The 15,843-nt window shown below is 40.5% G+C and overlaps 1 protein-coding gene across 1 annotated transcript in view; it reads right to left on the bottom strand.

Moving 5' to 3' along the window:
• The window catches only part of LOC110505763 (EH domain-containing protein 4-like), a 42,816-nt gene extending 28,778 nt beyond the window's left edge, over nucleotides 1-14,038 (bottom strand). Inside the window, exons 1-2 of the mRNA XM_021585192.2 lie at nucleotides 13,473-14,038; nucleotides 5,948-6,124 (exon numbers count right to left, since the gene is read on the bottom strand). Of these exons, the coding sequence (XP_021440867.1) occupies nucleotides 5,948-6,124; nucleotides 13,473-13,702 (407 nt within the window). The 5' untranslated portion in view covers nucleotides 13,703-14,038. The remainder of the gene's footprint in view (nucleotides 1-5,947; nucleotides 6,125-13,472) is intronic.
• Between the last annotated feature and the right edge of the window lie 1,805 nt (nucleotides 14,039-15,843).

The following is a 15,843-nucleotide window of genomic DNA, read 5'->3' as shown; positions in this document are numbered from 1 at the left end:
GCGCGGCTGGGGATGCCGTCTGGGCCTGCAGCCTTGCGAGGGTTAACACGTTTAAATGTCTTACTCACCTCGGCTGCAGTGAAGGAGAGACCGCATGTTTTCGTTGCAGGCCGTGTCAGTGGCACTGTATTGTCCTCAAAGCGGGTCGACCTCTAGAGGTCGACCGATTATGATTTTTCAATGCCGATACCGATTGTTGGAGGACCAAAAAAAGCAGATACCGATTAAATCGGCTGTTTTTTAAAATGTATTTTGTAATAATGACAATTACAACAATACTGAATGAACACTTATTTTAACTTAATATAATACATCAATAAAATCAATTTAGCCTCAAATAAATAATGAAACATGTTCAATTTGGTTTAAATAATGCAAAAAATAAGTGTTGGAGAAGAAAGTAAAAGTGCAATATGTGCCATGTAAGAAAGCTAACGTTTAAGTTCCTTGCTCAGAACATGAGAACATATGGAAGCTGGTGGTTCCTTTTAACATGAGACTTCAATATTCCCAGGTAAGAAGTTTTAGGTTGTAGTTAATATAGGAATTATAGGACCATTTCTCTCTATACGATTTGTATTTCATATACCTTTGACTATTGGATGTTCTTAAAGGCACTTTAGTATTGCCAGTGTAACAGTATAGCTTCCATCCCTCTCCTCGCCGCTACCTGGGCTCGAACCAGGAACACATCGACAACAGCCACCCTCGAAGCAGCGTTACCCATGCAGAGCAAGGGGAACAACTACTCCAAGTCTTAGAGCGAGTGACGATTGAAACGCTATTAGCGAGCACCCCGCTAACTAGCTAGCCATTTCACACCGGTTACACCAGCCTAATCTCGGGAGTTGATAGGCTTGCAGTCATTTTTTTTATTTTTTTTTGGAGCGCAATGCCTGAAGCATTGCGAAGAGCTGCTGGCAAAATGCACAAAAGTGCTGTTTGAATGAATGCTTACGAGCCTGCTGGTGCCTACCATCGCTCAGTCAGACTGCTCGATCAAATCATAGACATAATTATAACATAATAACACACAGAAATACGAGCATTAGGTCATTAATATGGTCAAATCTGGAAACTATAATTTCGAAAAAACAAAACGTTTATTCTTTCAGTGAAATACGGAACCGTTACGTATTTTATCTAACGGATGGCATCCCTAAGTCTAAATATTGCTGTCACATTGCACAACCTTCAATGTTATGTCATAATTACGTAAAATTCTGGCAAATTAATTCGCAATGAGCCAGGCGGCCCAAACTGTTGCATATACCCTGACTCTGTGTGCAATGAACGCAAGAGAAGTGACACAATTTCACCTGGTTAATATTGCCTGCTAACCTTTCTCTTAGCTAAATATGCAGGTTTAAAATATATACTTCTGTGTATTGATTTTAAGAAAGGCATTGATGTTTATGGTTAGGTACACGTTGGAGCAACGACAGTCCTTTTTCGCGAATACTCACTGCATCGATTATATGCAACGCAGGACACGCTAGATAAACTAGTAATATCATCAACCATGTGTAGTTATAACTACTGACTATGATTGATTGATTGTTTTTTATAAGATAAGTTTAATGCTAGCTATCAACTTACCTTGGCTTCTTACTGTATTCGCGTAACAGGCAGGCTCCTCGTGAGGCAGGTGGTTAGAGCGTTGGACTAGTTAACCGTAAGGTTGCAAGATTGAATCCCTGAGCTGACAAGGTAAAAATCTGAACAAGGCAGTTAACCCACTGTTCCTAGGCCATCATTGAAAATAAGAAAGTGTTCTTAACTGACTTGTCTCGTTACATAAAGTGTTTTTTTTTTTTTTTATCTGCAAAATCGACATCCAAAAATACCGATTTCCGATTGTTATGAAAACTTGAAATCAGCCCTAATTAATCGCCCATTCCGATTAATCGGTCGACCTTTAATCAACCAGCTTCATGAGGAATGCGTTTCAATGAACAGGTGTGCCTTGTTAAAAGTTAATTTGTGGATGCGTTTGAGACAATCAGTTGTGTTGTGACAGGGTCGGGGTGGTATACAGAAGATAGCCCTATTTGGTAAAATACCAAGTCCATGTTATGGCAAACAAAAACAGCTCAAATAAGCAAAGAGAAACGACAGTGCATCATTATCTTGAGACATGAAGGTCAGTCAATCTGGAACATTTCAAGGACTTTGACAGTTTCTTCAAGTGCAGTCGCAAAAACCAAAGAAACCACTACTAAAGGACAACAATAATAAGAAGAGACTTGCTTGGGCCAAGAAACACGAGCAATGGACATTAGACTGGTGTAAATATGTCCTTTGGTCTGATGAGTCCAAATTTGAGATTTTTAGTTCCTACCAACGTGTCTTTGTGAGATGCAGAGTAGGTGAATGGATGATCTCCGCATGTGTGGTTCCCACTGTGAAGCATGGAGGAGGAGGTGTGATGGTGCTATGCTGGTGACACCGTCTGTGAATTATTAGAATTCAAGGCACACTTAACTTCTTGGTGACAGGGGGGCACTATTGAGTAGCTTGGATGAATAAGGTGCCCAGAGTAAATTTCCTGCTACTCTGTCACAGATGCTAATATATGCATATTATTAGTAATATTGGTGTCACGCCCTGACCTTAGTATTCTTTGTTTTCTTTATTACTTTGGTTAGGTCAGGGTGTGACATGGGTGATGTATGTGTTTTTGTTCCTGTCTAGGGGTTTTGTATGTCTATGGGTGTTTACTAGTCTAGGTGTTATGTATGTCTATGGTTGCCTAGATTAGTTCTCAATTAGAGGCAGCTGTTTATCGTTGTCTCTGATTGGGAACCATATTTAGGCAGCCATATTCCTTGGGTATTTCGTGGGTTATTGTCTATGGTTAGTTGCCTGTGTCTGCACTTGTTTATATATAGTGTCACGTTCGTTTTGTTGTTTGTATAGTTTGTTTAGTGTTTCTTCATTAATAAATAGAAGAATGTATTCACATCAAGACATCCTTGGTCTTCTCCATTCAACGAACGTGACAATTGGATAGAAAACACTCTGAAGTTTCTAAAACTGTTTGAATGATGTCTGTGAGTATAACAGAACTCATATGGCAGGCGAAAACCTGAGACAAATCTGAGGTTTGTAGTTTCATTTAAGTGATTGCCTATCCAATATGCTGTGTCTATGGGGCCAGATTGCACTTCACAAGGCTTCCAGCAGATGTCAACAGTCTTTAGAAAGTTGTTTGAGGCTTCTATTGTGGAAGGTGGTTGAATAAAAGCTGTTTCAACCAGTGGATTAGGCTGAGGTCAATCAGTTGTTAACTGAGCGGTCACGCCGTGCCTTCTTCTTCCTCTGTAATGAATTGTCCGGTTGGAATATTTTTGAAGATTTATTATAAAAAGACCCTAAGGATTGATTGTAAACATTGTTTGACAGGTTTCTACAAACTGTAATGGAACTCTTTTGACTTTTCATCTGGATTTTGCGCTCTTGTGCCTTTGGAATAGTGAACTAAACGCGCTAACAAAACGGAGGTATTTGGACATAAATATGGACGTAATCGAACAAAACAAACATTCCTTGTGGAAGTGGGAGTCCTGGGTGTGCATTCCGACAAAGATCAGCAAAGGTAAGTGAAGATTTATAATGCTATTTATGAGTTTTGTTGACTCCACAAATTGGCAGGTAACTGTATAGCTTGCTTTTGTGGCTGAACGCTGTTTTCAGATTATTGAATATTGTGCTTTTGCAGTAAAGCTTTTTTGAAATCTGACACAGGGGTTGCATTAAGAACAAGTTTATCTTTAATTCTATGTAAAACATGTATCGTTCATCAATGTTTATGATGAGTATTTCTGTTATTTGATGTGGCTCTCTGCAATTTCTATGGATGTTTTGGAGGCATTTCTGAACATGGCGCCAATGTAAACTGAGGTTTTTGGATATAAATATGAAGTTGATCGAACAAAACATACATGTATTGTGTAACATTGAGTCCTAGGAGTGTCATCTGATGAAGATCGTCAAAGGTTAGTGATTAATTTGATCTATATTTCTGCTTTTTGTGGCACCTCTCTTTGGTTGGAAAATGGCTGAATGCTTTCTGTGACTAGTTGCTGACCTAACATAATGATATGTTCTGCTTTCGCTGAAAAGCCTTTTTGAAATCGGACACTGTGGTTGGATTAACGAGAAGTGTATCTTTAAAATGGTTTAAAATACTTGCCAGGAATTTTAATTATGATATTTCTGTTGTTTTGAATTTGGCGCCCTGCAATTTCAATGGCTGTTGGCGAGGTGGGATGCTAGCGTCCCGAACGATCCTAGAGAGGTTAACCAGCATGGCTACCACAGCATTCTGCAGCGATACGCCATCCCATCTGGTTTGCACTTAGCGGGACTATCATTTGCTTTTCAACAGGACAATGACTCAACACACGTTCAGGCTGTGTAAGTGCTATTTGACCAATAATTAGAGTGAAGCAGTGCTGTATCAGATGACCTGGCCTCCACAATCACCTGACCTCAACCCAATTGAGAAGGTTTGGGATGAGTTGGACCGCAGAGTGATGGAAAAGCAGCCAACAAGTGCTCAGATTATGTGGGAACTCCTTTAAGACTGTTGGAAAAGCATTTTGGGTGAAGCTGGTTGAGAGAATGCCAAGAGTGTGCAAAGCTGTCATCAAGGCAAAGGGGTACGCTACTTTGAAGAATCTCAAATTAAAAATATATTTGGATTTGTTTAACACTTTTTTGGTTACTACATGATTCCATATGTGTTATTTCATAGTTTTGATGTCTTCACTATTATTCTACAATGTAGAAAATAGTAAAAATAAAGAAAAACCCTTGGATGAGTAGGTGTGCCCAAACTTGTGACTGGTACTGTACGTGGTGTGGCTCCAACTTAAAGGCTATGAATTCATCCATGTAAAATAACTTCAGTTGGGTGGGGGGGGGGACATACTCCAAGTGATATCTTGTGTGACGCACATTAACGTGCCCGGGAAACAATGAGCTTTGTCGGAGGTTCTCTGGAAAGGAGGAGACGTCCACTGTTCTGTCAGGAATGTCTTTGACCTTAACTTGGGCAACGGTCATAGAAGTACTTACCCATTTCCCCTGGATTATAAATATCTGGAAAAAGGAAACATGCTTCGGCCAAGTGTTGTTTGGCTAAAATTATATCTACGAGAGACTCTTGACTGAGCCCACAACAGACAGCCAAGCCAACAACAGATAGTGTGCACTACAACTAACGAAAGGTGACAAAGTCACTGCTTCCTCCTAACTGTTTGTGGAAGAAAATGACAGCTACGTCAAACGCTGGGCTGACAGGAAACAATGGTTTATTTTGCACTGCATGCAGGAATGCAGGCTTGGATGAATGTCCTCAACAAAACAATGCCTACAATGTGAAACAAAAATGTAATTTCAAATATGTGTTCTCACTTCACAAGAATAATTACTTATTACAGCTGTTATAATGAACAGGGCCCCCGTGTCACTAATATCATATTTATTAGGACAAAGTGAGAGAGGGAGGTAAATGTAGGTAAGATAAACAATAATATGAACCCATAATACATGACAGGGGCAGTGGGAGGTGGTGTCTGGTTGTAATCAATACTCATATCTAAGAAAATGTCTTAACCTTGAGTTATCAGCTGAACAATTCAACATATCTCTGCTAAAGCCTTTACCAAGGCTCAGACGCCTTTTTATGTCATGGAAAATTCCACATGTCACAGCAATTTAAAAAAAATGACACCACCATGTGGGTAACCCTTGATATTGAGAAGATCTTACCCCCACAGAGATCCTTTAAATTGTGTAATGTGATTTTATGCTTATACCTGTGTAGTAATACTGCAATTACTATGGTTACAATATTGTTGTTACATAATGTAGTAACAGCTTTGTAAGAGCAACTTCAGGTAAAGTGTTACCAGTAGTAAACAAAAATTGTCCACTTTACCTGTTGAGGAAAGCGTTTCCAAAAGCGTTGAGTTTGCGGAAGGGTTTCTTGGGGTCGACCACCAGAGCGTTACCAGGGACAATCCCCTCGTTCTCCCCGTACATGACAGCGATGAAGCCATCCGTTGTGGGCTCTGGGCCAATCCGCATGCCTGGGAAGTCCTGCTCCAGCAGGTACCTGGAACAGAACAGAGTAAGAGTTTTGTGATACAATACCTTTATTGCACATTACGGCAATACATCCAGACACCAAATACGCCATATCAATACATCCAGACACCAGATACGCCATATCAATACATCCAGACACGCCATATCAATACATCCAGACACGCCATAACAATACATCCAGACACCAGATACACCATATCAATACATCCAGACACCAGATACGCCATATCAATACATCCAGACACGCCATATCAATACATCCAGACACGCCATAACAATACATCCAGACACCAGATACGCCAATTCAATACATCCAGACACGCCATATCAATACATCCAGACACGCCATATCAATACATCCAGACACGCCATATCAATACATCCAGACACGCCATAACAATACATCCAGACACGCCATAACAATACATCCAGACACCAGATACGCCATATCAATACATCCAGACACGCCATATCAATACATCCAGATACGCCATATCAATACATCCAGACACGCCATAACAATACATCCAGACACGCCATATCAATACATCCAGACACGCCATATCAATACATCCAGATACGCCATATCAATACATCCAGATACGCCATATCAATACATCCAGACACGCCATAACAATACATCCAGACACGCCATATCAATACATCCAGACACGCCATATCAATACATCCAGACACGCCATAACAATACATCCAGACACGCCATATCAATACATCCAGACACGCCATATCAATACATCCAGACACGCCATAACAATACATCCAGACACCAGATACGCCATATCAATACATCCAGACACGCCATATCAATACATCCAGATACGCCATATCAATACATCCAGACACGCCATAACAATACATCCAGACACGCCATATCAATACATCCAGACACGCCATAACAATACATCCAGACACGCCATATCAATACATCCAGACACGCCATATCAATACATCCAGACACGCCATTACAATACATCCAGACACGCCATAACAATACATCCAGACACGCCATATCAATACATCCAGACACGCCATAACAATACATCCAGACACCAGATACGCCATATCAATACATCCAGACACGCCATATCAATACATCCAGATACGCCATATCAATACATCCAGACACGCCATAACAATACATCCAGACACGCCATAACAATACATCCAGACACGCCATAACAATACATCCAGACACGCCATATCAATACATCCAGACACGCCATAACAATACATCCAGACACCAGATACGCCATATCAATACATCCAGACACGCCATATCAATACATCCAGACACCAGACACGCCATATCAATACATCCAGACACGCCATATCAATACATCCAGACACCAGACACGCCATATCAATACATCCAGACACGCCATATCAATACATCCAGACACGCCATAACAATACATCCAGATACGCCATAACAATACATCCAGACACGCCATAACAATACATCCAGACACGCCATAACAATACATCCAGACACGCCATAACAATACATCCAGACACCAGATACGCCATAACAATACATCCAGACACGCCATATCAATACATCCAGACACCAGATACGCCATATCAATACATCCAGACACCAGATACGCCATATCAATACATCCAGACACGCCATATCAATACATCCAGACACGCCATATCAATACATCCAGACACGCCATAACAATACATCCAGACACGCCATATCAATACATCCAGACACGCCATATCAATACATCCAGACACGCCATAACAATACATCCAGACACCAGATACGCCATATCAATACATCCAGACACGCCATATCAATACATCCAGATACGCCATATCAATACATCCAGACACGCCATAACAATACATCCAGACACGCCATATCAATACATCCAGACACGCCATAACAATACATCCAGACACGCCATATCAATACATCCAGACACGCCATATCAATACATCCAGACACGCCATTACAATACATCCAGACACGCCATAACAATACATCCAGACACGCCATATCAATACATCCAGACACGCCATAACAATACATCCAGACACCAGATACGCCATATCAATACATCCAGACACGCCATATCAATACATCCAGATACGCCATATCAATACATCCAGACACGCCATAACAATACATCCAGACACGCCATAACAATACATCCAGACACGCCATAACAATACATCCAGACACGCCATATCAATACATCCAGACACGCCATAACAATACATCCAGACACCAGATACGCCATATCAATACATCCAGACACGCCATATCAATACATCCAGACACCAGACACGCCATATCAATACATCCAGACACGCCATATCAATACATCCAGACACCAGACACGCCATATCAATACATCCAGACACGCCATATCAATACATCCAGACACGCCATAACAATACATCCAGATACGCCATAACAATACATCCAGACACGCCATAACAATACATCCAGACACGCCATAACAATACATCCAGACACGCCATAACAATACATCCAGACACCAGATACGCCATAACAATACATCCAGACACGCCATATCAATACATCCAGACACCAGATACGCCATATCAATACATCCAGACACCAGATACGCCATATCAATACATCCAGACACGCCATATCAATACATCCAGACACGCCATATCAATACATCCAGACACGCCATATCAATACATCCAGACACCAGATACGCCATATCAATACATCCAGACACCAGATACGCCATATCAATACATCCAGACACCAGATACACCATATCAATACATCCAGACACCAGATACACCATATCAATACATCCAGACACCAGATACACCATATCAATACATCCAGACACCAGATACACCATATCAATAGTAGAGGTCGACCGATGATGATTTTTCAACGCCGATACCGATTATTGTAGGACCAAAAAAAACGATACCGATTAATCGGCCGTTTTTTATATTTGTAATAATGACAATTACAACAATACTGAATGAACACTTATTTTAACACATAAATAAAAATCTATGTAGTCTCAAATAAATAATTAAACATGTTCAATTTGGTTTAAATAATGCAAAAACACAGTGTTGGGGAAGAAAGTAAAAGTTCAATATGTGCCATGTAAAAAAGTTCCTTGCTCAGAACATGAGAACATATGGAAGCTGGTCGTTCCTTTTAACATTAGTTTTCAATATTCCCAGTTAAGAAGTTTTAGGTTGTAGTTATTTTAGGAATTATAGGACTATTTCTCTCTATACCATTTATATTCAATATACCTTTTGACTATTGGATGTCCTTATAGGTCCTATAGTATTGCCAGCCTAATCTCAGGAGTTGATAGGCTTGAAGTCATAAACAGCGCTGTGAATCAAGCATTGCGAGGAGCTGCTGGCAACGCAGGAAAGTGCTGTTTGAATGAATGATTACGAGCCTGCTGCTGCCTACCACTGCTCAGTCAGACTGCACTATCAAATATCAAATCATAGACTTAATTATAATATAATAAACACACATAAATACGAGTCTTAGGTCATTAATATGGTCAAATCCGGAAACTATCATTTCAAAAACAAAATGTTTATTCTTTCCATTGTCACGTTCTGACCTTTATTTCCGTTGTTTTGTATTTATTTAGTATGGTCAGGGCGTGAGTTGGGTGGGCAGTCTATGTTTGTTTTTCTATGTTTTGGGGCATTTCTATGTTTTCGGCCTAGTATGGTTCTCAATCAGAGGCAGGTGTCATTAGTTGTCTCTGATTGAGAATCATACTTAGGTAGCCTGGGTTGCACTGTTTGTTTGTGGGTGATTGTCTATGTTAGTGGCTTGTGTCAGCACAGGTCTCATTTTGTAGCTTCACGGCCGTATTTGGTTTATTGTTTTCGTTACTCTTTTGCATAGTGTTCAGTCGTTCTTTATTAAAGATTCACCATGGACACTTACCACGCTGCGTATTGGTCCTCAGATCCATCTCGCCTCTCCTCTTCAGATGAAGAGGAGGACGGCCGTGACATCCATATTTTATCGAACGGGTGGCATCCATAAGTCTAAATATTGCTGTTACATTGTGCAATCTTTAGTGTCATGTCATAATTATATAAAATTCTGGCAAATAAATTACGGTCTTTGTTAGGAAGAAATCATCTTCACACAGTTCACAACGAGCCAGGTGGCCCAAACTGCTGCATGTACCCTGACTCTGCTTGCACTGAACGCAAGAGAAGTGACACAATGTTAAGGTTGATTGTTTTTTATAAGATACGTTTAATGCTAGCTAGCAACTTACCTTGGCAACTTGCTGCACTCGCATAATAGGTGGTCAGCCTGCCACACAGTCTCCTCGTGGAGTGCTATGTAATCGGCGCCCAAAAATGCCAATTACTGATTGTTATGAAAACTTGACATCGTCCCTAATTAATCGACCATGCCGATTAATCGGTCGACCTCTAATCAATACATCCGAACACTAGATACATCATATAAATACATCTGGACACCAGATACACCATATCAATACACCCAGACACACCATATCAATACATCCAGACACACCATATCAATACACCCAGACACACCATATCAATACACCCAGACACACCATATCAATACACCCAGACACACCATATCAATACACCCAGACACACCATATCAATACATCCGGATACTAGATGTCGACCGATTAAATGGAATGGCCGATTTGGCCGGAAGGTTGCAAGTTCAAATCCCCGAGCTGACAAGGTACAAATCTGTCGTTCTGCCCCTGAACAGGCAGTTAACCCACTGTACCTAGGCTGTCATTGAAAATAAGAATTTGTTCTTAACTGACTTGCCTAGTTAAATAAAGGTGTAAAAAAAAAAAAACGTCCAAATCGGTGTCCAAAAATAAAGATTTCCGATTATTACAAATAAATAAATAAAAATCGGCCGATTAATCGGTATCGGCTTTTTTTGGTCCTCCAATAATTGGTATCGCCGTTGAAAAATCATAATCGGTTGACCTCTACTAGATACACCATTTCAATACATCCGGACACTAGATACACCATATCAATACAACACGACACTTCAAATAATGTTTTACAATGGACCATAGGTCTTTGCATGATGGTTGATGAAGTTGAGGTAATAAAACAACAGCAATATCTATCACCTAGCTTCAACATGATTACAAAGCTCTCTTGCAGAACACACTATTAACTGAAACATCTGTACACATCAGGCCAGCGCCTACTAGTGCGAGGCGTCTGTATACATTCTATCATTTTGCATTTTTCAAGCTGAAAGACTAAAAAATACTTTAATATGAAAATAAATGTGAATACCACATATGAGTAATACCACATAATATGCTACTATGGGAGAGCTTGGCCATCTGCCTAACTGGATGGCACATGCTCACATTTTCAAGTGCCAACACTAGACCCTTTACAGGCTGGCAGAGTGCTTGATATGTGCCCCTCAAGACCAAAAAAAACAGCTACACATGTTGAGTTCAGACCATGCAATAGGTCATCAGTCCTTCCTGTGAGAGGATGGCACTGTGTCAAAGGTCTTCAAACAGAGGAATGCCAGCTTGCAATGTCCACATCCACTCAGAGGAAAAGACATGTCTTTAGGATGACTATTAATGGCCTCAACTCCCTAGCCTTGTTTAGGTCCAAATCTGTTTGTGCTGTCAAACACGTCACATTCGGCATGACAATGACCATAGGAGTTGGCAAGACAGCACAAATAGCACAAACTCCCATGATTCATTATTACATTCCTTAGAATTGGGTGGGATCCATGTATGAAGTAACTCTGCAAGCTCTGCAAGAATCAAATCAGGTGTTGTGAATGAGCAATACAATTTAACAGTAAGTGACCATGTAGTCTACTTAAGATAAGAAATGTTTTCACTAAAGTTGATCGTTTAAAAAAAAATAATAATTTAAAGGTCAACTTAATAATGGTCAAGTAAAAAAACATTTGATTCAATTGAAACCATATTTATTTCTGTACACATGATCTGCAAGGTGAGATGTTACCCGTACAACAAAAAGGTGCATGTTGACCTAATTCTCAGTATTGTGTACATACTTTCAGCAGCTACCAGACTGGAGTACTGTAGCTTCCCAAAGGCACCTTCCCTAAAGATAGTGAAGCTAGCTGCAAGTCCTCTCTTGCTGCAGAACAACAAGTTATGAAACTGACGTAGTTTGCGCCTGTCCTGATGATTCAGAGAAAAAAGGTCTTAAAATGGCAATAAATTCAGAGATTTTTAGACAGTTTTACCCATTCTGTAATGGTTCTATTCTTTCTCTCATTTAATGGTTGGTTGTTCAGAGGCTCCAGGGGAGCACAAAAGGCCCAGGTCACCAGACATGTCTCATTGATATTTATGGTGGAAACTGGAAAGCAGTTGGTGGAAACTGGATAGTTAATACTACTCTGCTTCTATACTAAAGCAATAAGGCACAAGGGGTTAAGGTATATGGCCAATATACTACGGCTAAGAACATCCGTTAGCCGTGGTATAATGGCCATATACCACAAACCCCTGAGGTGCCTTATTGCTATTATAAACTGGTCATCAACGTAATTAGAGCAGTAAAAATACATGTTTTGTCATACCCGTGGTATATGGTCTGTTATAAACTGGGTGGTTCGAGCCCTGAATGCTGATTGGCTGACAGCCGTGGTATTTGGTATATTACTTCTCTAATTACATTGATTACTAGTCTATAATAGCCATAAGGCACCTCGGGGGTTTGTAATATATGGCCAATATACAGTTGCTAAGGGCTGTGTCCAGGCACTCTGTGTTGCGTCATGCTTAAGAACAGCACTTCTCCGTGGTATATTGGCCATATACTACACCTCCTCCGGACTTATTGCTTATATATACACCACGGTTGTCAGCCAATCAGCATTCAGGGCTCGAACCACCCAGTTTATAATCGTGACATTAAAGAACATTCTATGTAGCAGGTGGTGTGCCATGTTGATGATGTTTCATGTTGTATTGAATTGGAATATGGAATATTGGTAAACTAGAAACAAGCTGTTTACAACCTTAACATAATGCTAACCCATTCCCAACACTAGACAATTGTGTTTACATTAGGTTGCAGGGGGCAACAACCAACAGTGTTTCGCCCCCCCCCCCCCCCTCCATTTACATTTTGACAGCAATTAACCTCAATTTTGACAGCTCACAACTGTCAAAGTAGGCTACTGCTTAGGGGTTATTCAACAACTCAATTATTTCTGACAGGCAGAGAGCCCTGTAAGTAAAATAAAGTTAACACAAACATGAGAATGCATAACTGTTGCTGATTGCTGGATGCACTAACGTTACCTTATGAACGTCGTCTTCCCCGTAGAATACTGTCCAACCAGTAGAACCATTGGCTTGCTCTGAAAATCCGCTGCCTCCAACGCAGGTGAGTGGAAATCATGGAAAAGATAGGTTTCTTCCAATGGAAATAATTTTTTTGAGTAAAGTTGTTGAAGACCCTCCGTCACAGTTTGGTACATCTCGCCGTCCTTGTTTCTGCCTCCTTGTTCCTTATTCACCCAACTGAACATGATGATGCTCCTCTTCTAAGTTCCCAAATCAAGAACTAACGTTTTACTTCCTTATTTTCCACAGCTTTCAAAGTTTGCGCAACGAGGCTACTTTGTATCCGAATATCTTACAAAAATGGGCACTGTTACTTTGAATCAAATATGTTATTTGGCAACTGAAAAACGTGGCATCTAGAATCTACGGTTGTTTTCCCAACACTGCTTGATGGCTGCTCTCTACAGTAGCTCCTCTGTGCGGCGCAGTAGTTCACAGCGTTGCAGTGGTTCGCCCCACAGTGGTGCCTGTGCGAAGATGAAGTATTATGTTAACAAGATATTCGGGTGACAGCTCTAACAATGGAAATACATGTCCTCAACGATGGAAGGCAGGCGAGATCAGAAGGGACCATTCTAGCCAATGAGAGTGCAGATAGGCTACGCTTGTGAACAACAGACACAACCAAGTTGTTTTTATCAAAGTTGCCGGAAGGCCTCGTACATCAACTTATATCAGTAAATGTGTAACAGCCTAAACATTATGAAACCTATATTCGATTAAATAAGCCTCACATAATTTTACACTCTCATTGACCGCCATACAAAAAGGGCTTATCTCACGCAGACAGAGAGTAAATACTCTCGCTTGGACTCTCCCTCTATGATTTGCATTACCTTAACGGCACCGCCCTTCCCTATGAATGACCTAGTGACATGAGACTGAATATTCCAGAGGGAAAAATACTGAGTCTACCCCAAGCCCATTTATACATTTCAATGACGTGACATTGTCATAAGGGAAGTAAAGTTTTCTTACTCTATACTGCAAACCTGAATGGACAATACAAGTTTGCATTGAAGACTTGGAAAACTTAAATTCGCTCATAATAATATTGAAGGAGGACAGGACTTTTATATTGTCAAATTTTTACAGACACCATGGAATCCATATTAAGTGACAATGAGAATACATGTACTGCATTAAATATTGTATGTAGGCACCTAGCAACATGCATGTTGCTTAGACACAGATGTCAGAAAGAAAAATGTGGAATCCTACAATTCCTTCACATAACCACATGGTTTATATGTACAGTGCCTTGCGAAAGTATTCGGCCCCCTTGAACTTTGCGACCTTTTGCCACATTTCAGGCTTCAAACATAAAGATATAAAACTGTATTTTTTTGTGAAGAATCAACAACAAGTGGGACACAATCATGAAGTGGAACGACATTTATTGGATATTTCAAACTTTTTTAACAAATCAAAAACTGAAAAATTGGGCGTGCAAAATTATTCAGCCCCTTTACTTTCAGTGCAGCAAACTCTCTCCAGAAGTTCAGTGAGGATCTCTGAATGATCCAATGTTGACCTAAATGACTAATGATGATAAATCCAATCCACCTGTGTGTAATCAAGTCTCCGTATAAATGCACCTGCACTGTGATAGTCTCAGAGGTCAGTTAAAAGCGCAGAGAGCATCATGAAGAACAAGGAACACACCAGGCAGGTCCGAGATACTGTTGTGAAGAAGTTTAAAGCCGGATTTGGATACAAAAAGATTTCCCAAGCTTTAAACATCCCAAGGAGCACTGTGGAAGCGATAATATTGAAATGGAAGGAGTATCAGACCACTGCAAATCTACCAAGACCTGGCCGTCCCTCTAAACTTTCAGCTCATACAAGGAGAAGACTGATCAGAGATGCAGCCAAGAGGCCCATGATCACTCTGGATGAACTGCAGAGATCTACAGCTGAGGTGGGAGACTCTGTCCATAGGACAACAATCAGTTGTATATTGCACAAATCTGGCCTTTATGGAAGAGTGGCAAGAAGAAAGCCATTTCTTAAAGATATCCATAAAAAGTGTTGTTTAAAGTTTGCCACAAGCCACCTGGGAGACACACCAAACATGTGGAAGAAGGTGCTCTGGTCAGATGAAACCAAAATTGAACTTTTTGGCAACAATGCAAAACGTTATGTTTGGCGTAAAAGCAACACAGCTGAACACACCATCCCCACTGTCAAAGATGGTGGTGGCAGCATCATGGTTTGGGCCTGCTTTTCTTCAGCAGGGACAGGGAAGATGGTTAAAATTGATGGGAAGATGGATGGAGCCAAATACAGGACCATTCTGGAAGAAAACCTGATGGAGTCTGCAAAA

This window comes from Oncorhynchus mykiss, chromosome 25 (genome assembly GCF_013265735.2).
Source record: "Oncorhynchus mykiss isolate Arlee chromosome 25, USDA_OmykA_1.1, whole genome shotgun sequence".
Lineage (NCBI taxonomy): Eukaryota > Metazoa > Chordata > Actinopteri > Salmoniformes > Salmonidae > Oncorhynchus > Oncorhynchus mykiss.
Note: the sequence above shows the minus strand (reverse complement) of the source record. Positions and strands in the feature narration are given on the sequence as shown.